The sequence below is a fragment of the Phacochoerus africanus genome, chromosome 6 (genome assembly GCF_016906955.1).
Source record: "Phacochoerus africanus isolate WHEZ1 chromosome 6, ROS_Pafr_v1, whole genome shotgun sequence".
Lineage (NCBI taxonomy): Eukaryota > Metazoa > Chordata > Mammalia > Artiodactyla > Suidae > Phacochoerus > Phacochoerus africanus.
The window spans coordinates 81750962-81775472 of record NC_062549.1 but is presented as its reverse complement, the minus strand read 5'-3'; the positions used below and the strand labels follow the sequence as shown (position 1 = coordinate 81775472).

At 40.5% G+C, this 24511-nt stretch overlaps 1 protein-coding gene across 1 annotated transcript; it reads right to left on the bottom strand.

Moving 5' to 3' along the window:
* Nucleotides 1–796: 796 nt before the first annotated feature.
* Nucleotides 797–23334, bottom strand: SLC19A2 (solute carrier family 19 member 2). The gene is made up of 6 exons (XM_047783984.1): nt 22900–23334; nt 14456–15055; nt 6738–6960; nt 5472–5664; nt 4644–4785; nt 797–2220 (listed from the first exon to the last, which is right to left on the bottom strand). Exons 1-6 carry the CDS (start codon nt 23101–23103, stop codon nt 2092–2094), a joined length of 1491 nt encoding a protein of 496 aa, XP_047639940.1. The 5' UTR covers nt 23104–23334; the 3' UTR covers nt 797–2091.
* Between the last annotated feature and the right edge of the window lie 1177 nt (nt 23335–24511).

Sequence of the window (24511 nt, the reverse complement as noted above, 5' to 3'; positions counted from 1 at the left end):
AATATGAACAATTTGTACCACAGTTTATTAAAAAATTAAATAAAATTCCTCAAACACCATTTTTCTACTTGTTTCCAAGTAAAAAATTTTCTATACAGCAAAATAAAACAAAATAGTCTTTTTTTTATGACATCACTTCCCCTTCCCTTCTTAGCTAGTGTTCTTTTCCTTTCCCTTATTCAGAAAGGAAGGTCAGTGGAAAAGGACTTATTCTTATCCTCATTCATCTACATCTAAAATTCCTCAAAAAAAAAAAAAAAAAAAAATCTGACAGGAGTTCCCGTCGTGGCGCAGTGGTTAACGAATCCGACTAGGAACCATGAGGTTGCGGGTTCGGTCCCTGCCCTTGCTCAGTGGGTTAACGATCCGGCGTTGCCGTGAGCTGTGGTGTAGGTTGCAGACGCGGCTCGGATCCCGCATTGCTGTGTCTCTGGTGTAGGCTGGTGGCTGCAGCTCCGATTCGACCCCTAGCCTGGGAACCTCCATAGGCCGTGGGAGCGGCCCAAGAAATAGCAAAAATAAAATAAAATAAAATAAAATTCCTGCTTATTACATCAAATGAATATGTCAGTTTTGGAATCTTGACATGATCATTCAGTGTTTACCTATGTCATTCTAAAAAAGTTAACGTAGGAGTTCCCACTGTGGCACACGGGGTTAAGAATCCAACTGCAGTGGCTTGGGTTGCTGTGAAGGCATAGGTCGCAGCTCTTGTTTGGATTCAATCCCTGGCCTGGGAAATTCCATATGTTGTGGGTGCAGCCATGGGAAAAAAAAAAAAAAAAGGTTAACCTATATTTTTTTAAAGACAAGGCAACAAAGTTGGCTTTAAAATAGTTTTCATGTCTCACATACACCAGCAGCCACTTGATAGACTGATTTCCTGATTAAATGTATGCAGAATAACATTTTTTTTCAAGTAACTTGGAAATGGAATCACAACTCTTATTTTAAGCAAATATTCAGGATGACCCACCTTTAGAAATAAAGGCAGATTTAATGTACAAGATGCAGGAACCCAGTCTATCCTAGTTCCTGTCCCATTAAAATAATTAAAAAGAGGCTCAGTTTGTGCAAAAGATCTTGGAATAATCCAACTCTTAATGACATCTTCATCTTGGATAAGAAAGACAAATATAAAATGGAGGTGAAGTTTTTTTGTTTTGTTTTTTTTTAAGATTTTTTCATTTTATTTTGGAAATAAAAAGGAATACAAATATAAAATGGGCTTTTGTTTTTTGGTAACTTTAGCCCATTTAGCAACTTTTTATCATAGAATTAATAGTCCTTCATACTGAAGAATAAAAGACAAGCAAACCTACCTTAAGTTTTCTGATTAGTTTTCACTTAGACTATTCGCAGGCCTCACAACTTGCCTTAGTTTTAACTAAATTAGCTTCTCTGGGAAGCATATGAATAATATAAAAATGTACTTCTAAGAAAAATCTACACAAGAACATAACTGTCAAGATGGGAATTGAAAACATTTACACAATGAATTTTTAAAAATAACTTAAAATTAGGAATGACACGTACTCCTTATAGGATAGAACACCAAACCAGAGCAAATACTGCCAGTGACAGGAACAACTTTCTTCTGTAGAAACACAAATGCCCATGAGTAACAGTGAAACAAGGATTAAATTGAACAAAGGCAGGTGCTGTTACCACATGTTTCTATTCTGACCTATAATATCTTGTAGCCCCTGTGCAGCCCTGGTTCCATCAGGTGAAGCATCTGGCTAATCAGATACAGAAGCACTTGACCTACGAAACACCAAACTCACTTGCTAGCAAGAATACATCGCCATGTACTGCTTGGTGGCTCCTATTACTTGGTTTTCAAAAGCAAGTTCTCTTCTGAATCAGAAAAAAAGTCATCCTTAAATTGGCTCTCATAAATAATTCATGAAGTAAACTTCACCTCTGACAGTATTCTGTTACTCTAGGAAGACAAGGTATAGTCACTTGGCTCCTTTGAAGCCATGAAATGCACACTCATAAATATATGTCTACACTTTAAAAAATTAAATACATCCAGGCACAGTTGCTGTGCAGAGTTCTTGTGAAAGGAAACTCATCAGCAGTGCATTATGAAGTGGTCGCTTGAGAACGTGATTCTGGATCTTCCTGCTTTCTATATTTCTTCATAATACTGACTGCACCATTAGCCAGGAAAACCACAGCGATGAGTGCAAAATAACCAGCATAGATGAAGAACTAAAAAGGGAAGAAGAAATTTATAGGATTAACAATTAGAAGTTAAGCCCTTTTATTACATCTATGTGACCAGACTCTATGGTTAAAAGTATGTTTATTTTCTCAATAAAACTTTAAAAAACACAATGTGCCAGGCACCGAGGATTCAGAGACAGCACAGCATGATGTTACTGAAGCCTCACTGCCTGGGTTCAAATCCTGACTACACCCCTTACTGGTTGTGTGACCTGGATTGAGAGACTCAGTCCCTGAGCCTCAACTTCATTTATAAACCATTTTGTAGCTCATATAATATTTTCTAATTACAGAGTTGTTGGGAAGGGATGAGATTATGCATGTTAATGTTTATTAGCACAGTGCTAATGCTGTTAATACTATTGGTTTCTGTTTGGTTGGTTGGTTGTTTTTTGTTTTTAGGGCTGCACCTGAAGAATATGGAAGTTCCCAGGCCAGGGGTCAAATTGGAGCTACAGTTGCCAGCCTACAGCACAGCCACAGCAATGCCAGATGGAGCCACATCTGTGACATACACCACAGCCCAATGCCGGATCCTTATTAACCCACTGAATGGGGCCAGAGATCAAACCCTCATCCTCATGGATACTAGTCGGGTTTGTTTCTGCTGAGCCACAGCAGGAACTCCAATACTGTTGTGTTTATTTTTGTTGCTGTCATTGCTATAACTGAATCATAGTCTCTACCCTCAAGCTGATAGGTAGGTGGCTATGAGTAAAAGAAGATCAAGAATTCTCTTTCCCAGAAGAGGGCAGTAGAATGCCAACTATATTCCATTATAAGATAACTTTTTGTAAGAATCTTCTCTAAACCAATTTTTTAATGTGATTATATAGTTTAATGAACCATCATCATCCTCTTAGCAGAATACTGTTAAGCTGGTTCATGGATACAATAAGCATGTTGCTGTAACCCTTTGAACCAGATTCTTTAAAATTTGGATACATTTTCCTACAAGAAACCTGTTTTTTTTTAAATTTATTTTATTAAAGTATAGCTTATTTCCAATGTTGTGTTCATTTCTACTGTACAACAAAGTGATTTAGATATACTTATATACATTCTTTTTCATATTCTTATGGTTTATCACAAGATATTGAATATAGTTTCCTGTGCTAAGTAGGACCTTGTTGCTTATCCATTTGATAGTTTGTGTCTGCTAATCCCAAACCCCCAATCCATCCTTCCAGGAAATCTGTTAATTAATTATGGCAGTTATGAATTTCAGCAGAGCCCACAAAATTCTATTATTCCATGTTTAAACCTATCCTTTCCATAGCAAGATGACAAGCATTTAGTTCTCTCCTACCCTCTGTCCCAGTGTAAGCAGCTAACCCTTGAGAGGTCTTTGTGAGGCTTTTATTGTAGGCAGGCAATTGGGAAACAATATATCATTCTTACTAAAAGGAAGTAATAAGCTCCCACTTCTCTTCTTTGTCCACCCCCTCCTCCATCCTTTTTTGAGGCAGCATGATGGCAGAGGGAGATGCCTGGGCTTTAGAGAAAGATGCTGGTGTGATCCTAGCTCTGCTCTACTGCACTGTTAACTGACTGTGACCTTCAACAACACAGTATCTCTCAGATGCATTTTCTTGATGTCTAATCCTAATAACAAACCCACAAAATCCTATATAAAGTACCTGGCACACAGAAAACACTCCATGAACCTTACCTATTGTTACTATTTCTCTTTTAGATCTCCTTAGTAAAAAAAAAGTTAATTACTGCTAACATGTTAGGTCTTTGTATTCTAAGAAAACTACAGTGTTAAGTAAGGAAGGAATAATGGAGATGGAATCATTTAGGCTGAAAGGGGGTGGGGTGGGCACTCACTTTTTGATTCAACTGCCCATTTTTGTTTAACTATACAACTCCTGAGTGAATAAAAGTATTCACGTTGTCTTTGGGAGTTCGTACAGGTGTTTTCTCAATAGGTCATGTGTTAAGAATCATAAGGCCATTCATCAACAGCAAGTCATTACTTTGGTATTTGGGTGAGGGGTATTTTAAGAAAAGAAGGGAGGAGACTTAGAGAGCTTTGAAATGAAGCAGACCATCTCAAATATGGGATTCAGCATTCCAGGCATGGAATGAAAAAGGGAGGGAAAATAATAATGGATGAGGAAGCAGAAGAACTTGGCCTTGAAGAAACCAATACTACTGAGCGATACCAGGCTGGATATTTAACACTCAGAAATGTCCTAGGGCCTCATCAAAAATATGGTGGTCTGAACACCCTCCTGGTACAAAAGAACTAGGGGGAGGAAGTAACTGAAGGAAGGAGGGGACACTTTCACCTTTCATTGTATATGTGTCTATACTGTTTGAATTTGTTTCCATTAAGCATGTTCCACTTCTATTACCCTGATCAACCCGTAACATCTTCAGTACCAAAACAGAGACCTTACCTGAGTGGTAATTTCCAAGCCCAGGCCACTGGCATCCACCACAATTACAGTGAGTAGAGTCTGTAGGGCCAGAGCAATGAAGGTATTTACACCAAACACTAGGGCGTAGCGCTCCATGCTGAGGCTTGCAGCAATCTGAAAACTTAAAAAATAAATAAAAAGAACGAATAGAAAAAAAGTTATTTCCAGAATAGTTACAATTTTTACTTAAAAAGTGAAGAGCAGACCTATCTTTCTACTGTCAATTCCCTTTTTAAGCAAGTGAAGAGTATTTTGTTGCTAAATGATGTAGATCTCATGCAAACATCTGAAAACAGCAGAAGCATGGGAACAAGAAAATAAACCTTGCCTAAATGCTTCCTCGACAGAAAAACTGATAATGCATACATAATATAATGTTTTCTCCCGTTTGCCTCTTTTAACCAGAAATTTTAATTTGTAAAGAAACCAGAAAGTTAATCCCGTCCTAGCTCTTCCTAACAACGCTTCTTTGAATCAAAATACATACGTTGCTAAAAAAAAAAAAAAACAACAAAAAACAAAAACGGGAGTTCCCGTCGTGGTGCAGTGGTTAACAATCCGACTAGGAACCATAAGGTTGCGGGTTCAGTCCCTGCCCTTGCTCAGTGGGTTAACGATCCGGCGTTGCCGTGAGCTGTGGTGTAGGTTGCAGACGCAGCTCGGATCCCGAGTTGCTATGGCTCTGGCGTAGGCCAGGGGCTACACCTCCGATTGGACCCCTAGCCTGGAAACCTCCATATGCCATGGGAGCAGCCCAAGAAATAGCAAAAAGACAAAAGAAAAAATAAAAGAAAAAAAAATACATACGTTGCTATAGTGATGAGTAACATATAGATGATTCTGAAGACAACGTAGGATGCGTAGCACACCCAAATGTTACCCACAGTGTCCATGATGTACACTGCGGCAGCAATCAAGAGAGAAAACACAGACAGTGTCAATTCTCCCCAAGTAGACCAGGATATTTTTATGTAACCAACTGCAAATACAGCAACAGCACCTACAAAACAAAAAGAGAAAATCAGTTATTTTGCTAAACAAATACTATTTCGATAAAGTAAAAATTCACCTTGGATTATTATATTTAAAGATCTTTTAATTTATAAACACGATAGCTCAAGATTACGGAGGACCTTGAAAGTCAGGCAGAGAATTTTGGACTTGATGGAATAAATAGTATGGAGCCATGGAGAGATGATGAGAGTTTAATTAGGACAGCCGGTAATGAGATGGAAACGAAGGACATACAACCAGGGATGCCGCTAAGGAAAAACTACTGAGGTGGATGCAGAGGCAAGCATCCAAAAGAATCATCGCTTGTAGCTAGGCAATGTGGCAGGATGGTTCATCTCTCCTCCCAGCTAAGGGGCATTTTAGAACATGGTAAAATAATGACGATGATGATAATGACAGCTAAAATGTATCGAGTGCTTTCCAAGTGCAAGAGTTATAAGTGTTCGTAGAAATCATTACAAATCTTCCAAAACCTTATGAGGTAGGTCTACAAGTTAGAAAGAGACAGCAAAATAGAACAAAGACACAGGCTCTGAGTTCAATCCTTGGATTTACTAAGTACCATTTATATGACCTTGGGCAAATTATTAACCTGTACTTCCACAGCTTCCTTAACTGTAAAAGGGGGATAATAATTGCACCTATCTTAGGAATTCCATGAGGACTGATTAATGTACACAAAGTCTTTAGAACAGCACTTTGCGCATATTAACACATCTATTAGCTACTGTTGTTATGAAGTACTGTACATTGCTACTCAGTTTCACAACAAGGTGTAAAAGCACCCAGAAATCAGAGATAATGGAAACTTGGATAAGAAGACAATTTAGAGGATCATTACACTAGGTTCCCCAAAGATTATAAAGAAGTCAAGTTTGTTAGTCATAGTCCTCCAACACTTGAGTATTTCTATATTTTCATCCTGAATTATAAAATCAGAAATTCAATTAAATAAATCATTCCTTTGGGATTACTACATTTTTGGGGAGGAGAGGAAATCTGATTATGGTTAACCACCAGAGGACCCTCCTCCTCCTGACCTTGCCCTGCGCCGCTTACCTAGTAAGGTTGAAACGGCCTCCACACCACCGTTGTAGATAGAAGCATGGCGAGAAGGCATCACCTGCTCCCACAGGCCCTGTGCATAGTTCACGACTTGAAAATAGCCGCAGGTAGAGAGGGCCCACCACACAGACCAGCAGAGCAGAGGGCGAGAGGAGTAGCATATCAGGAAATCATTCCACAGGACCCTCAGCACAAGGAGTCGGTCTGGCTTGGATCCCTACACAGAAAAATGGAGAAGGCAATTGTACAGAAAGTAATTGTATAGACTCAATGTCCTATAGACTTTTTTCTTTTTTCTTGTGAAAACTAGTTGCTTATTTCATACACACACATACACACATGTTTTTAGAGAGCTTTTTTAGAAATTACATTTATCCCCTCTGGGGAAAAACACATTTTCATCCTCATATAATTTTTACTTTGAATGCTCTACAAACATTAGTACATCTAGCAAGCGCTATATTCTATAGAAAATGAAGGTACAAAAATGGTTAGAGATTTGTACTTCAGCCAAAGGGAGATGACATGCACATCTTCCCACAGTGGCAAGCAACATTAAAATAAGCAATAATTACTGGCCCAAGGAAATCACTGTTCAGGTAGAGTTCACTGATGAGAACCTATCAGAGTCACTGAAAGATACAGATTAAGACAAATCTTAGAAAGAAATAAACCAGAATATTGGCAGCAGTTCTCTGCCTTGTGTGGTAACCAGTGATTTTAATTTTCTTCCCTATGCTTTTTTTTTTTTTGCTTTGATTTTTTAGGACTGAACCGTGGCATATGGAAGTTCCCAGGCTGGGGACTGAATCAGAGCTACAGCTGCTGACCTATGCCACAGCCATGCCAGATCCAAAGCCACTTTCTTGAACTTTGTATATTACCCAATATTCATAAGAACTATTGCTATTATAATGAAGTAATACAGCTACTATGCTTGTGATAAGTGAATTAAGACATTACTGAGCTATGTACCATCATCCCTGGACAGTACCAAGAAGTCAGTATGAGATTTCAGACTCTCTGTGAAACATCTCTGACCCCAATCCTATCAAAGGTCAATCTATTAAAGGTTGACTCAATTCTGGAGGCTTGCTCAGAACACAGGAAATTTTACTTTTGTGGCTAACATGGGAAGGCAAAATGAGGGAATCCAAAGGGACCAAAAGGAAGCTAACCACGAAGTAGCATAGAAGAGCTGGGATGAGTGACAGGAGCCATGTTACAGGTGAGTAACAGCGATGGCAGCAGCATGACTCAACCTGCTTACTGGTTGGAGGCTCCTTGGCTAGAGGCCATGTCTTGCACATGAGACTCTCCAGATATAAAATGATTATGCCCTCTTGCTTTTTTTTGCTTTTTGAAAATTGAGGTATAACTGACCTGTATCATTAGGTTAATTTCAGGTATATAACATAATAATTCAATATTTGTACACATTGTCAAATGATCACAATAAATCTAGTCAACATCTGTCACCACAGTTATAATTGCTTATGAAACCTTTTAAGATCTACTCTCTTAGCGACTTTCAAATATGCAATTCAGTATTGCTAACTATAGTCACCATGCTGTACATTACATCCCCATGACTTATTTACAAATGGAAGTTTTGACCTTTTGACCCCTCATTAGCCCATTTCACCTACCCCACTGCCTTTGGCAATGCCAACCTATTCTCTGTATCTATGAGCTTGGGTTTTTTGCGTGTATTTGTTTTGTTTTTAGATTCCAAATATAAATGAGATTGTATGATATTTTTCTTTGTCTCGCTTTTTTTTTTTTTTTGGCCATGGCTGTGACATGCACAAGTTTCCAGGGCAGGGATCGAACCCAAGCCACAGCAATGACAATGCCAATCCTTAATCTGCTGAGCCACAAGGAAACTCCACTGTCTGACTTACTTCCTAGGTCCATCCACATTGTTGCAAATAGCAAGACTTCATTTGTTTTTTTATGGCTGAATACCATTCCAGTGTGTGTGTGTGTGTGTGTGTACGTCACATTTTCTTTATCCACTCATCCATCGATGGAAACTTGGGTGGTTTCCCTATCTTGACTATTGTAAATAATGTTGCGGTGAACATATGGGTACCTGTCTGAGTTGGTGTTTTCATTTTCTTTGGATATATACCCAGAAGTAGAATTGCTGGATCATATGGTAGTTCTACTTTCAATTTTTTGAAGAACCTCTACATCTTCACCAACACTTGTTATTTCTTATGTTTTCGATAACGAAACGGGTGCGAGGTAATGTCTCCCTGTGGTTCTCATTTGCATCCCCCTGATGATTAGTGATGATGAACATCTTTACATGTGCCTGTTGGCCCTCCAAATGTCTTAGGAAAAAAATGTCTACTCAGATCTTCTGACCTATTTTATTTATTTATTTATTTATTGCTCTTTTAGGGCCACACCTGCAGCATATGGAAGTTCCCAGGCTAAGGACTGAATCAGACCTGTAGCTGCTGGCTTACATCACAGCCACAACACAGGATCTGAGCCAAGTCTGCAAACTACACCACAGCTCATGGCAACCCTGGATCCCCAATCCACTGAGTGAGGCCAGGGATCAAACCTCCATCCTCATGGATACTAGCTGGATTTGTTTCTGCTGTGCCACAATGGAACACTTCCTGCAATTTTAAAATTGAATTCTTTTTTTGCTGTTGAGTTGTACTGAGTTCCTTATGTATTTTGGATATTAACCCCTTATCAGACATATGATCTGCCAGTATCTTCTCCCATTCAGTAGGCTGCCTCTTCACTTTGTTGATTGTTTCCTTTGCTGTGTAGAAGCTTTGTAGTTTGATGTAGTCCTACTTAATTATCCTTGCTTTTGATGCTTTTGGTGTCAGATTAAAAACAAAAATCACTGCCAAGACAGATGTCAAGGAGCTTATGACCTATATTTTCTTCTAGGTGTTTTATGATTTCAGATCTTATAGTCAAAGCTCTAACCCATTTTCAGTTAATTTCTGTGTAGCCCCTTCTCCTTTAAATGAAACCTTTAAATAGGTATAGTTAGGTGTTTACAGTACCAAACTTAGATACTACTCTTTTCTCACCTCAGTTATAGGCAGAGGGAGATTTGTCTATAATCAAACCAACAGCCAGAATGGAAATTTTCAAGGATAAGTTTGCTTCTTCTATTACGTGCTGCCAAAGGACACAATCCTGATACTAATTCTTGCTATAAAAAATTAACTTTTTTTCATGATGATAGGAAGACTATCATTATTTCCTCACCTACTGATAGCCTATTACCCAAAAGATACAGAATGAGCCTTAACCAATGGTGACAGATAAACTACATCTGGTTTCAAAGAAAAGGAACCAAATATGTATCACAGAAAAACTGGTATTTGAGACAGACGTTAGGAGATAGATAAGATCTGAATAGAGAAGAAATGAAGAACAACACTCAAGACAAAGGAAATAAGAACAAAAGCACAAAGGAAGGTGCTTTTGATGTGTATTTAAAAATTAGTGATGATCAGGTTCTTCTCCATCATAAAAGGCTCTGGGACACTTTTTTGCTCCGGCCTGCTGTACTCTTATCTTGTTCCAAGAATAGTCATTCTGGCCTTGGCCAGGTATCTCACAAAGCTCTAGTTCACAAGCTTGGAAGCAGGGCACTGGAGACCTGTTAGGAGTTGGCATGGAGATCTGCCTTTGGCTACTCTTTTTCAGGGGAGATGACAACTGTCTGAACTTCGAAGACATTAAACAGCAAAGGGGAGGGGGTACAACCAAACATGGCTACACACTCTCCTCCCAGCCATCCCAACTCAGACATATCCATTGGCAGGGGTCCAAGTGCAAATATCCAGAGGGAAAGATTGTGACCACAACTGAGAAAAAAAAGAGGAGGGTCAAAAGGGAGACTTTGTCCTTCACATAAGTCTCTCTCAGGGCCAGCCTGGTGCAGAAGGCAGAATACTGCCCAATACAAATTTCCCAGCAGCCCTTTGTACCATGAAGCTCTCCACTCTTTCAATTCTGAAGGCTATTCTGACATGAAGGAACATAAAGATGAGTATTACATAACATTGAGAAAAACAAGTTATAAAACTACATGTAGATTCTAATTTCACTTACTATAAAATGTATACAAGCAAATAGCAATGTTTAGAAAGGAGCACTAAAGTATTAATAGCAGTAATTTTTCACCAACCATTTAGATTTTGACTTCTTTTCAAATAATTTTCTTACTTAATTAAAAATTAAGCATGAATATTTTTAATAAAGTCAGTGTAGAGATTTTCTTTTTCCTCTTAAGATGATATGTTTATTAGCTATATATAGTAAGAGTGACTTTTTTTGTTGTTGTTGTTGCTTTTTAGTACTGCACTCACTGCATATGGAAGTTCCCAGGCTAGGGGTTGAATCAGAGCTACAGCTGCCAGCTATGCCACAGCCACAGCGACAAGAGACTAGAGCTTGTCTATGACCTACACTACAGCCCAAGGCAATGCTGGATCCTTGACCCACTGATTGAGGCCAGGGATTGAATGCGTGTCCTCACAAATATTAGTCAGGTTTGTTTCCGCTGTGCCACAACAGGAACTCCAAGAGTGACTTTTGAAATTAAATAAATAAAGGCCATCTCCCTAAAATGCTTGAGAAGTTATTTCTTTCCAACAAGAAATTGGAGTCTCTACGGTACTAGTTTTTGGACTCAACTAGATCTGCGGTGGAAATTTTGACTGTGCCACTTTCTGTGTGACTTTGGGCAAATTACTTAATGTAAGCTTCAGTTTCTTTATCTGCAAAATGGGGACAGTGATACCTGTATCGTAGAGTTTTAGCAAGAATGAGCTAATGAATCTCAGGTTCTTAGCACAGTATCTGGTACCCTGGTCAAAATAAACAGGAGCTGAGATGACGATGATGATGAAGCAGTATACCTGCCTATATGCTGATAAGACAAAAATTCTAAATCATAGGCTGTTTACTGTAGAATGTAAATTAACGCTTACTTTAACAGGTTATTGGAAGAACTAGATAAATATTATCCAATATGCAGCAAGTTTTCAATAAATGTTGGTTTCTCTTATATTCTATTTATTATGCCCATTAATGCAATCAACAAATAATTTCTGAGTGCCCATATTATGTGTTTGGCAATGTTCTAGATGCTGGTGTTATAGCAGAAAAGTCCCTGCCCTTATGAAACTTTCATGGGAATAAGGAGTCAGATGATGAACACACACAAACAAGAGAGCTTACAGCAGGAATAATATTATAAAGAAAATAATGGGTTAGCAGGTGAATGTAGTGTGAAGCAATGATTGCTAAGAGTATTGACTGGCTTTCTGAAAAGCTGTCTGAGTTGAGACCTGAGTGGTATATAGGAACCAGCCATGAAAATCAAAATGAAGGGCAGTCGATGAGAAGCCCTCCTGACTGAAGTGCTGAAGTGGGAATAAGCTTGATGTGTTTCATCCCAATTAACAGATAAAGTCAGAGAGGTTCGCAAAAGGCCAGGTTGTATGAGATCTTATAGGCCATGATGAGAATTTTGGATTTTCTTCTACGTACACTAGAAAAATGAAGGGGAGGGATAATTAGGGTTTAATGCCTAAACCATGAAGATCTAAGGGTTGATGACTGCAATCAAATTACTTCTCTGGTACTATGTGTCCCTACATGCATGGAGGACTGGACCGGAAAGGAAAAGTTGTTCATGGTATGCCTGGGAAGCAGAAAAAAAAGACAGTACCTTCACACCCATCAGCCCACAGAAGTCAGGATTCTAGAGTTATGTGTAGTTCTGCACAACTCATTAATGCTGGATCCCAATCCTTATCCCTGAAAATGAAAGGATGATATGATCTAAAGTTCCCTATGACTTTAAGATGCTCTGATTGTCCTATGACCTGTGGTTAGAATCACATTTTTTTTAAATAGACATGCCCTTGGCATGCAGAAGTTCCCAGGCCAAGGATCTAACCTGAGCCACAGCGGTAACAACACTGAATCCTTAACCACTAGGCCACCAGGGAACCACTAGAATCACTTCTGACTCTGTAATTCTCTAGCATGTCAAGAACTGACATTTTACATCTCTATAAAGAGCAAATATCAGGTTGGTCTAGAACAGAATGTTTTTAAACTTCAGACTTTGACTCATTAGCATGTAATAAAATCAATTTAGTGGGCAGTGATCACATTATAAAAAATAAATGCAATGTGTCGGAGAGTTCCTGTTGTGGCGCAGCAGAAACGAATCCGACTAGTAACCAGGAGGTTGTGGGTTCAATCCCTGGCCTCGCTCAATGGGTTAAGGATCCGGCGTTGCTGTGAGCTGTGGTGTAGGTCGAAGACATGGCTCAGATCCCACATGGCTATGGCTGTGGTGTAGACCAGCAGCTGTAGCTCTGATTCAACCCCTAGCCTAGGAACCTCCACATGTCCTAAAAAAACACCAACCAAACAAACAAACAAAAAAAGGAATGTGCCAGAATAGACTATTGTGTTATAAAAATTTGGTTTCATGGATGTCTTTGAGGGGTCCAAGACTCCAGTGGAGGAAGTAACTAAAGATATGGTGGAAATAACAAAAGAACTAGAATTAGAGGGGGAGCCTCAAGATATGACTGAATTGTTAAAAATCTCATAATAAAACTTAAATGTATAGGAGTTTCTGCTAAAGGATGAGCGAGGAAAGTGGTTCCTTGAGATGGAATCTATTCCTGGTAAAGATGCTGTGAAGACTATTGAAATGACAACAAAGGATTTAGCATATTACATAAACTTATTTGATAAAGCAGTGGCAGGAATTAAGAGGATTGACTCAAATTTTGAAAGAAGTTCTACTGTGGGTAAAATGCTATCAAACAGCATTGATGCTACAAAGCAACTGTTTGTGAAGGAAGAGTCCATCGATGTGACAAACTTCACTGCTGTCTAATTTAAGAAATTATCACAGCCATTCCAGCCCTCTGCAACCACCACCCTGATCAGTCAGTAGTCATCAACACTGAGGCAAACCCCTCAGCAACAAAAAGATTATGATTTTCTGGAAGCTCAGATGATGGTTAGCATTTTTAGCAATAAAGTATTTTTAAATTAAAGTATGCATATATTTTTAGACATAATGCTATTGCACACATAATAGACTACCAACAGTGTCGTGCAAACGTAACTTTTATATGCACTGTGAAACCTAAAAAATTGTGTAGCTCACTTTATTACAATATTTGCTTTATTTTGGTGGTCTGGAACTGAGCCTACAATATCTTTGAGGTATGCCTGAATCAGATATAATTTCCACCACAGATAAGGAAGATAACTTCCTACCCTAAAATACTTTGGACTTCAATTCAGAAGCTGGAAATGGATATTCATCATTTATTGGAATCATTTCATCTATTCATTTAGAAACAATTTTTCTGAGAGTTTTTTTATATACCAAGTTCTGGGGAAAGAAAGATGAAGAAGAAGAGACAGACATTGCCATGGCTTTTAAGACATCTCTGATACAAACAATATAATGTGCCAGTCTGATCTCAGAGGTCCACTCCAGGGGAAAATACATTTGTCATCCCTAAGATAAATCTGAGTTATCTTGAACAAATGAATGAACCAATGAACCAAGTCAAAATAAAACCAGGATCCATATGAATCCACGGGGTTTTCTGTCCATGTTTTCAACATTGGTCTAGCCCCCAGAGTAGCAACCACAAGACATAGAAGGCTGCACTTACCTGTTCCTCCATGGGAGGCTCTTCCGTATTTAGAGGGATTTTTGATTCAACGTCCTCCCACTGGGGAAGGTGGTTAGAAGCTGAGGTGTTAGTAGAAATGCCACCATTTTGTACCTTGATGCCATTCATTCCCTGGGAGGCAGGAACATGGTGAAAGAAAAGGCTCTTCTGTGGCATAGGCAGAAACCAGGCCACAGCGAAAGCCACAGAAACACAGGTAAGAGAGATGACATTCAGGCTGAACAGGGACCAGTCTGCCACTGAGACGAGGATTTGTCCTAGGACAGAGCCTACTGTGAAGCCCACCAAGGTGGCACTTCGACAGTAACTGGTGACTTTCTGGTACATGCTCAGGTCCACCACACTATAGATATAGGAGTAATAGGCAATTTCGGTGGCGGTGGCAATACCATAGAAGAATTCCAAGAATTGAATGGCCAGCAGTCCCTGGGCATAGAGCAGCATGAACCATGTCACAATAAGGCTGAGTCCCTGCAGCAGAACAACAGGTTTGTAACGGAGGTAGTCTGTGGCAAGGAACACAGGAAATAGCAGCACCAGGTAAGAGTAAGTCCATACTGGGTATATTTCATTGAAGACCTGGTAGAGAAAGGATAAAAACCCATTAGTGATATCAAAGGACCTGGAATATTCCCAACAATTTATTCTTATGAAACCATCTGCCACACCTCAAAGATCTCACTCTTGGCAACCAAAGAAATCCTGACAATTCCGATAATCCTGACAATGCTTCCCTCTTTCCACCATATCATCTTTTTCCTAATTAAAATCTTCCCTATTCATCAAGGCCTAGTTCATGCTTTCCTCATCCTGGAAGGCTTTGCTGCAGCTGAAAGTATTTGTATCCCAAACGTCAAAGCTCTCTTGATGCTGCCTTATGTGTCAGTCTCCTAAATGACTCTTCAATTACCTCCTTGATCAAGATGCACTGCTTCTTAACCATGGCTATATATCTCCAAGGAGTTTAAAAAAAAAAAAAAAAATGGGATGCCCAGTCACAGGCATTTTTCAAAAACCTCCCAGGAGATTTTAATATGAGCCAGAGTTGAGAACCACTGCCTATAAAGATTCTTTTAAAGGGTGGACTTGACTTTTTCATTTGTACAACAGCATACTGTTTGGAAGATATTTGGCTCAATAAATGTTTTGGAAACAAGTGTTTTGGAAACAAGAGTTTTGGAACCATCGTTAATTCTTCTAGCTACACAATGGGGAGCCTTGATCCTACTGTTTGATTAGATTTCTTTGATTTTAAGTTTCATTACTTTGAGGGTAACAGAAATAGATAAAGAAAGTAAACCTATCCTCCAGTCTTTTTTTTTCTTTGCTTTTTAGCGCTGCACTTGTGGCATATGAAGTTCCCAAGCTAGGGGTCAAATAATAGCAAGTTCCCAAGCTACACCACAGCCACAGCAATGCCACATCGAGCTGAGTCTGCAACCTACACTACAGCCCACAGCAGTGCCAGATCCTTAACCCACTGAGTGAGGCCAGGGATCTAACACACACCTTCATGGATACTAGTCCAGTTCTTAACCCACTGAGCCAGGACAGAAACTTCCTGTCTTACAGTCTTAACAAAGTAACTATCTGTGGACGTATAATAGATGACTTTGATGTCCTTCTTTTTCTTGCCTGTAATAAGAAGACAGTGGAGGGTTTTGTTGATTCCATTAGTTTTTCATTGGAAGGCAGTAGAAATCATTTCTAAACCACAAATTCCCATCATTTACTATATGATTTTAAGCAAGTTTTTTTTCAGTTCCTTTTGGCCTTAATCTCCATTATCAGTAAAAGAGAAGTAAAGCCTGTCATGTGGTTGTCTGTTGCTAGAATTAAGTGAAAGAATACATGGAAATTGCATACTCCACTTTATTTTTTCATACGTCTAATGACTTAAAGGACTGAAGCTGAAACACAGACCACTTGGACCAATATGAATTAAATTAATTAACACTGATCACCTGGGCCAATACAATTTAAATTAATTGAACTGCTGTCACCGTTCTTCCAATAACAATCATGACAGGAAAGTTTTCCCTGTTCTACCAGAGCCTAGCAAGCTCCTGGAGTTAAAGTCAGTTTTTTAAGCGATCATTTCAAAGTATGAATCAGTGACCCCAGTTTTTAAGTGCTTTCTAAAAGATAGTCTTGCTAACAAGCTAACTGCCTTGTGATGGAGCAATCTAATCCTTGGCTTGACTTTCTTTTTAACTCTCATGCATACCTCAGTTCACTCCAATGTAAAATGGACTAATTGTTTTAAGTTTTTAGAGGAACAATCAAGTAAACAATGATTATACAATACAGAGAACATTACAGAGAACCATAAAACATAACCTGAACTATGTTCCAGACTTGATCTCTGACTGGCTGAGTATCAAAAGTGATTGATCAAACTAACAGCCCCACCTTCAATGAGTTTTGGTCCAATCTGTTTGCAAATCATTTAGCAAACCTCCATTTAGGAACCATTCTTGTGTCTGAATGTGTGCGTTAAAGAATAATTGAGAACTGTTGAAATGATTCTTATTCACGAATGCGGAAATTTCAGCAAACAAGGAATAAAGCGCACTTGGCTGACATAACACAGGGTCAGATGACTCTCAGTAGAAAACCAAAGGGGATAAGGGCAACCTTGAGATGAAAGCTGTGAAGAGTGAGCAGTCGCTGTAGACTTCTCACATGTGTGTTCCATTACCAATCTCCCACTCCTTTTTTGCCTGTAGTTTTAAAGATATTCTCCTACAAGTTTCTTAGGTGTGAAACTGCCTCCTCTGCTTGACTCTGCAACTTTCTTCTTCCGATTTTCCTCAACACAATACCACAAAGCTGTTAGCGTCTTAAAAGTACCTTCCTTTCTTGTCCCATCTCCGTTTTTCTACCCCGGGACTCCCACTGCATTTTCACTCCAATAATACTATCTGTGCTTTGACTTTCAATAACAGCTGTCCCCAGACGATCAACTGCCAAGTTTTCATTATATAAATTTCATCCTTTCAATTATCAATTTGAAGTGTTCATAAGTCTAGTTCTACTCCTAATACAAAACCACAATTTAGATCATGAAAACGAGGAAAAGAAACATCAAAAAGAAAATAAAAATGGGAGTTCCCGTCGTGGTTCAATGGTTAGCGAATCCAATTAGGAACCATGAGGTTGCAGGTTTGATCCCTGGCCTTGCTCAGTGGGTTAAGGATGTGGTGTTGCCGTGAGCTGTGGTGTAGGTTGCAACCGAGGCTCGGATCCCGAGTTGCTGTGGCTCTGGTGTAGGCCAGCAGCTACAGTTCCGATTCGACCCCTAGCCTGGGAACCTCCATATGCTGCAGGAGCAGCCCAAGAAATGGCAAAAAGATAAAAAAAAAAGAAAAGAAAAGAAAAACAATAACAAAGGCAAGTTGGGGGGGTGGGTAGAAAACCAGATAGGTTCTCTTTAACTCTTTATTATTATTAATGATAATAAATTAGAATACATTTAATTTAAGAGAAGTCTGAATTTACTCCTAGGAGAGAGATCAACCTAAGAGGAATGTCCCTCCCCACAGTATTATCAGCATTATAATAGCACATCTCTACTGCTGGGCTAATCACCTCACCTACGTTACCTCATTTAATCCAAACAACGCTAAAAGATAAGTACTTTTGAGTGCTCTTCACCCACCAACACCAGGGACTGCAGCATGGAGTGCCTACCAGAGCAGAGGGATGTCGCTGACCCAAAGGAAGAGGAGGAGGAAACCTCTTCCCTGAGCATAGCGAGGCCATGGACTTGAAAGAAGAGGAGCAAGTCTCTCTACCTGAGGAGGAGGAGGACACTGATTTGAGGGAAGAGGAGGAGGAAATCACCCCATCTGCGGGGAGAGAGACTTGTGAAATGAAGGATGGGAAAGAAGCCCTATCCTTTAAGCCCAAAGAACAAGCAGAGAGCATGGAATCTCTGGAAGAAGAACAAATAAGTGTATTCCCGCCTCCAAATATGTTTCTTCCTCCTGATGCAACTCCCCCTCACCCCATGTTTCCTCCTCCAAATGAATTTCCCCCTCCAATTGCACTTACCCCTAACTCAGTGTTTCCCCAAAACTCCAAATGAATTCCCCCTTCAAGAAAGTTCCCCCTTCGATATTTATTTCCTTACATTTTATCTCCTCCTCAATCTTATTCTGACATGCTCTCTTGTGCTTTGGCTCCTTTCTGGCATTTAGAAATTTATATTAAAAGCAAAACTAAATTCAGTCAGAATTGTATGTTCTATATTAGAACAATGTATGTCTGGTAAATTTTCTAATTTACCAGAGTAATAAAGCACAGGTCTTTATTGCATTAAAAAAAAAAAAAAGAAAAAAAAAAGATAAGTATTTATCATCTTTCTTACAACCGAGGAAACCTGGCCTTAAATGAACTCTCCACAGTCATCCCAGCTAGTCACTGGCAGAGGGAGGACTTGCACCTGGAAATTCTGAATCCACAGCACTAAAATGCTTCATTTCTTCTCTTGGAAAACTGTTACTGATCATCTACCATGTTCCAATTTACTTCTCATGCCAATAGCAGCCTTTTCAATCTGCATGGGGGTGTTTTATGGGGGTTACATGAAGAGAGAAGACCAGATAATCTCCAGAGCTTAGCCACTGGGTTCTCAAGTGTCCCCAAAAGAAAAGCCCTTCTCTCTCAATGTCTCCAAGGAGAAGCTGTCACACCAGGAAATGCTTCTTTGATGGATACTTTGAATCTTGAAGGGAAACTTCCTAAACAAAAAAAGGTACAGATTATAGATTCTTACTGTCCATATCTGGACAATACCTTCTTATAGCAGGTATTTGCTGCCATGTGAGCAAAGGGAATTGATTTTATTGTAAGGTGCCATTCACGGCTCTTTGGATCAGAGCTTGTTTGTGCTTTCTTCTGAGATACAAAAAGTCAAGGGAAACAGATGTTCAGTTTTAAGCTCTACTTCAGATTTAGACTTTTAGAATCAAGTTTCAATTAAACAGCTAGTTAATAAGCACTTATTTGCACAACACTGTTTTGTAACTGCATGGAGATCACAAAAACAAAACAAAAAAAGAATAAAATGAAGCCTCAGTCTTCTGGGAGTTCTGAACCTGGTGTAGAACATACACACAAATTATTGATGAGGTAGACAGGCCATATGGGATTGCCTATTTGAGATGGACTTGGAAGGATGAGAAAGTTGGAGGCTAAGAGAAAGGTATCAAAAGCTATGTATGGGAAGGTTATTCCAAGAAGAGAGCTCATCTTTGAGTCTGGTCAGTGGATGAGACTGGATATGCTGGATGGGATGAATGTGGATGGAGCCTGGACACGCTTAGCAAGGGAAAGAAGGATGCAGTAGGAGATAAGGGTATTAAGGAAGGAAAAGCCAAATTCTCTAAGGCTCTGAATATCAGGAAAATAGTTTTAATGTTTTAAATATATCAACAAAAGCTAGTGAATGTCAAATCACATGCTGAAAAAGATGAAGGGAAAAAAGCTTTTGGTGATAAAGAGCTCTATTAAAGGTGTGGCTTTCACCTATTGAAACACAGTCAAAGTTTAACCTGTTTAAAATTTATAAAGTGATGGAGTTCCCATTGTGGCTCAGTGGAAAAGAATCTGACTAGCATCCATGAGGACTCAGGTTCGATCCCTGGCCTCTCTCAGTGGTTAAGGATCCGGTTTTGCCATGAGCTGTGGTGTAGGTCACAGATGTGGCTTGGATCCCACGTTGCTGTGGCTGTGGTGTAGGAGAGCTGCTATAGCTCCAATTCCACCCCTAGCCTGGGAAACTCCATATGCTGTGGGTAGGGCCCTAAAAAGACAAAAAAAATAAAAATAAATTATAAAGTGATACAAGTTAATGGTTCTCCTGAAATCTAAGAAAAAAAAAATCCTTTGGGAGTGGAAGAGGAAATTCTGATCTCTCCGCCCCTTTTGTCTTTGGACTTGGTTAACAATAGCTCTGTTTAAGATGATCACACTTGGCCAATCTAAAGTCTCCTGGGGGAAAATACAAAATTCAACACAAATATCACTAAGATTTGACATTCGCCTTGCCTAAAAATCATGTAATATTAAATAAATATATAATTCCCCACTGATGAAAACAAGCACTCAGGAAGGAGAACAAGTTATCCTATTTATTTCAATTATTGGAGATTCAAAAAATCCAGGGTTCAAGAGAGGGTGGACACAGCCATACTGTGCACAACACATGACCTGTTGCATATGACCAGCAGAGCTGGCTATGATTCTGAGGTCCTCAGAGACAAATGACAGCCCTTTCCAGACCACCAGATTTCTCTTCAGACCTGCCATCTTCCTTATCTAACTTGCAGTAACAGAAGTGTGCTATGTTTCTGTTATACATTCAGCAACTATTTCCTGGGCTAGGGTACCCCTGCCTCATTCCTATACCCCTGAACATATTTCACTCACCCCAGGAAGCTTTCTGATAAGACAGGGCAAGTGACTGCACATCACATACCAATTCCACCCAGGGCACTTGAACAAAGTAGATCTGCTTTCAAATATCAACACTGGGAGCATGTTTTTCCCCCATGTGCACAAGCTGTGCAGATCACATGGCAGTTCACATGAAACTAATTGTTAGCAGCTCACAAGCAGAATCATTTCTGCTTCAGTGGCTATACTCAGATTCAGTTGTTAAGGGTCTCCAGAATCATTCTCTTTTGTATTTACTGTCATTTTTTTCCTGTAGAACCATTCTATTCACAAGAGTTGGCTCCTTCCACTTTCCTATTGTTTTTAAAAAATACTATAATTCAAACAGGTAATGAGTGGTCCATATGACTGCGAAATAGAAGATCTAATGTTGGGTAAAAGCTACTTGCTAGTGGTGAGATGATATGAGAAACTTAAGTGAAATCCTCAACCCAGGGTTCAATGCCAATTTTCAATTCCCTGTTAAGTTCTCTTAAAAATAGAAGTGGTGTATGGATTGACTGGCCAATGGGGACCTGCACAAGGAATTCTACCCAATATTCTGTGATAATCTATATGGGAAAAGACTCTGAAAAAGAATGTGTGTATATGTACAACTGAAATCACTGTTATACAGAAGAAATTATCACAACATTGTAAATCAATCATTCCTCAATAAAACTTAAAAAAAAAAATGGAGGAGCAAGGCAACAACAAACTGGACTATGAGTAATTATATCCTGCACTAACCTGTTATACAGGGATACCGAGTTGCTACTCAGAAGTGACTACTACTCACAGGGGAAGGAGTAAGGTTTAAATGGGAGAAATATTTCATAGGCACTGGAGCAGGGAGGCAGGGTGGGAGGAAGAGTTGACAGAGGAAAAAACGGCTAACAATTCCCCACTCAGCTTTCACTCTTTGTATTGTTCCAGAAAGGAATACCGGGCCTCAGTTTTCATGCTTTGTAGTGTTCAAGGGAAAGGATGCTGAATCTGCTTTATTTGGGCCTTGTGGTAGCACCTTAAATTTAACTCCTTCTTCAGTTAATATCTTCTTCAAAAAACAAGTGTTGAGATTGACCATACACTTTAAAGAGTTAAATACATTAAAGCACACCATGCACTTCTGGAGTACTTAAATATCCTCCAAGGGAAAATCACTCAGCAAGAAGTTCTTGATCATGGACTATGTACTCTCAATTACTCTGAACACAGCAGAACAGAAAGGAGCAAGACTAACATCCGTGAAGCAACAATTCACAATGCCAGAAGAATTCTAATTAAATTCCAACTATGTGACAACACCTAAAATATCTGCTTTTATCCCAGGAGGTTGGTAGAGGTGAGAGGCAGGGCATATTCTAGGACATAGTCTCACGCAATTAAAAATCAAGACGAGATAAGGGATGGGTTCTTGTCCTATACAGTCCTTATCTGAGTACATCTATCTGTCAAGGGTAAACAAAGTAAGGTAGGGGAAGGAAGAGGGTACAGTAGGTAGAGGGAAGATCCTTTCAGAAAACAGGAGTTGCCTTGCATCTGTTTCCTTACTTTCAGACAGCAAATATTTATTTAAACCTTCACTATGTTCGAAGTACAACCTGCTGTTTTCCCTTTTTTCTCCAAATATTCTTCTCCTCCCCTCCCCCCTCCCACTACTGGTTCAGTCTGAGCAGAGTTACACAGTTACAGCATCATCCGCACATCGCCTGAAGCACACGGGCACTAGGGTTTCCGAACTGCGTTCCGAACACTTCACCTGAGACATGTCCTATAAATTCAACGGAGGACAGAAAAACAGCATGAATTATGGCAGCGCCCAGCAAGAAGCCTTTTGTCAAAGAGGAACATTCAGGAATCTCTGCCCAGAATGGCTCCTGGGGCTCAAGCGCCTTTCTCAGTCCTGTCTTTCAACCGCACCCGCCTCGGCCCGCCAGTCCCCTCCGCCGGCGGAGCCAGCGTCCTCCCGCCGCGCCTACCTCCCTCTCCGTCAGGTTTTTGTCGGGCCCCAGCAGGTAGGGGGTCAGGAAGGGCTCAGACGGCCTGAGGCTGGCGAAGAAGCCGTAGGCGCAGATCAGCGCGGTGGGCAAGAACCAGCATTCGCGCGGGACCCGAGCCGTGCGCAGGAGCATGGTTGCGGCCGCCGCCGCCGCCCGCCGGGACACCGGGCCGGGCACATCCATCCGGGGCGCGAGGGACGGGTACCCGGCCCCTTCCTGCTCCTTTTCGTCTTCCACCAACTGGAGTCAGGTTGAAGCACTGCCCCAGTGCGGGCACCTGCGATCCTAAGTGTTGCCTCCTCCCGGCAGGGCCAGGCACTTCTGGGATGGCCGCCTCCGACCGCAGAACCTCCCAGCTTTTCCTGGCAGCAGGAGCCTCACGTGTCGCCGCCCGCAGCGCCACGGAAAACCTGACACGCCCGAAGACCCACCTTCCGCCACCGCCTCCCCGCTGGGAGCCAATCACAGCGGACGTGGGGCATTGGCTTCTCTCCTATTGGTCACAAGCTGGGAGCCCGGGGTGGTGGCGGTGGCTGCAACACGCCTGGCGGCTGACGTCCTCTGGTTCGGGCGCCGAGGACTTGGAGGACTCAGCTCCTAACGCGACGGCTTGCGGTTTCGGCGCGCGATGGTCAGGCGGCCATCGGCCCGCCCACGCTGGAGGTCGGCTCGGTCATGCTCAGTGCAGCAGCTCACCTTTCCGGAGTGCTCCATGTGGGCTTCATCCCCACGGAGAGGAGAACGCTGTTCCAGTCTTCTCTCTCATTTTTAAACGCAGTCCCTCTCTGGCCGTCCGCTCACATTCTCCTTCTCATGCGGCCAGCGCCGGGCAAAGATTTAACCTTGAGGCGGAAGAATGCTCTATTTTTCTTCCAGCGGCTTTCAGTCTGTAGATTGTATTCATCTGCAGTAAAAACACATGGGAAGCCTGGAACCTAAGCAGTTCAAGGCGTTTACCAAAAGACCGAGCTGGAAAACGATAAAATACTGTGAAAAGAATGAATGAGCTAGTCACTTAACAGAAGGACCATGATGGAGTTCTAATTAAGGGTATTAGCTTTATTTCATTACTTTTTGTAAGCGGGGTACAAGGAAAGTAAACATAATTGTAGATATATCCTGTGTTTAAAAGGTAAGGGGGAAATCCTGAGTCATTAAAGCAACAGCAAAGTATCACCTCTTTATTAAAAAAAAAAGTCTTGGCATAGTTTTCAAGGGCAAAGCTTGAAAATACCCAGGGTTTGCTTTCACTTCTCTCTTTTTCTGCCTGACTCAGCTTGACGGTATCCCAGTCCTTTCACTGCAGACCAAGCTGCACCGAAAGCAATTTCTCCTGTGCAGTATTTGTAGAGTACAGGTACTGCCAGAAGCTCACGGAAAACATTTTGAACTGTTTTGCTTTATGTATATCACGAATCATCTCAAATTCCCTTCTGAGTCAGAAAATGACCCTTTTTGCAAAGAGGATACTTTTTGCTATCAGCCACAAAAAATGACTCTCTCTACCACATGGAAGGACATACTAGTAAAGGGAATGGAGATTTGTTTCTAAGACTGTGCAGTGAATGCACTGAAATGTGTGAGTTGATTA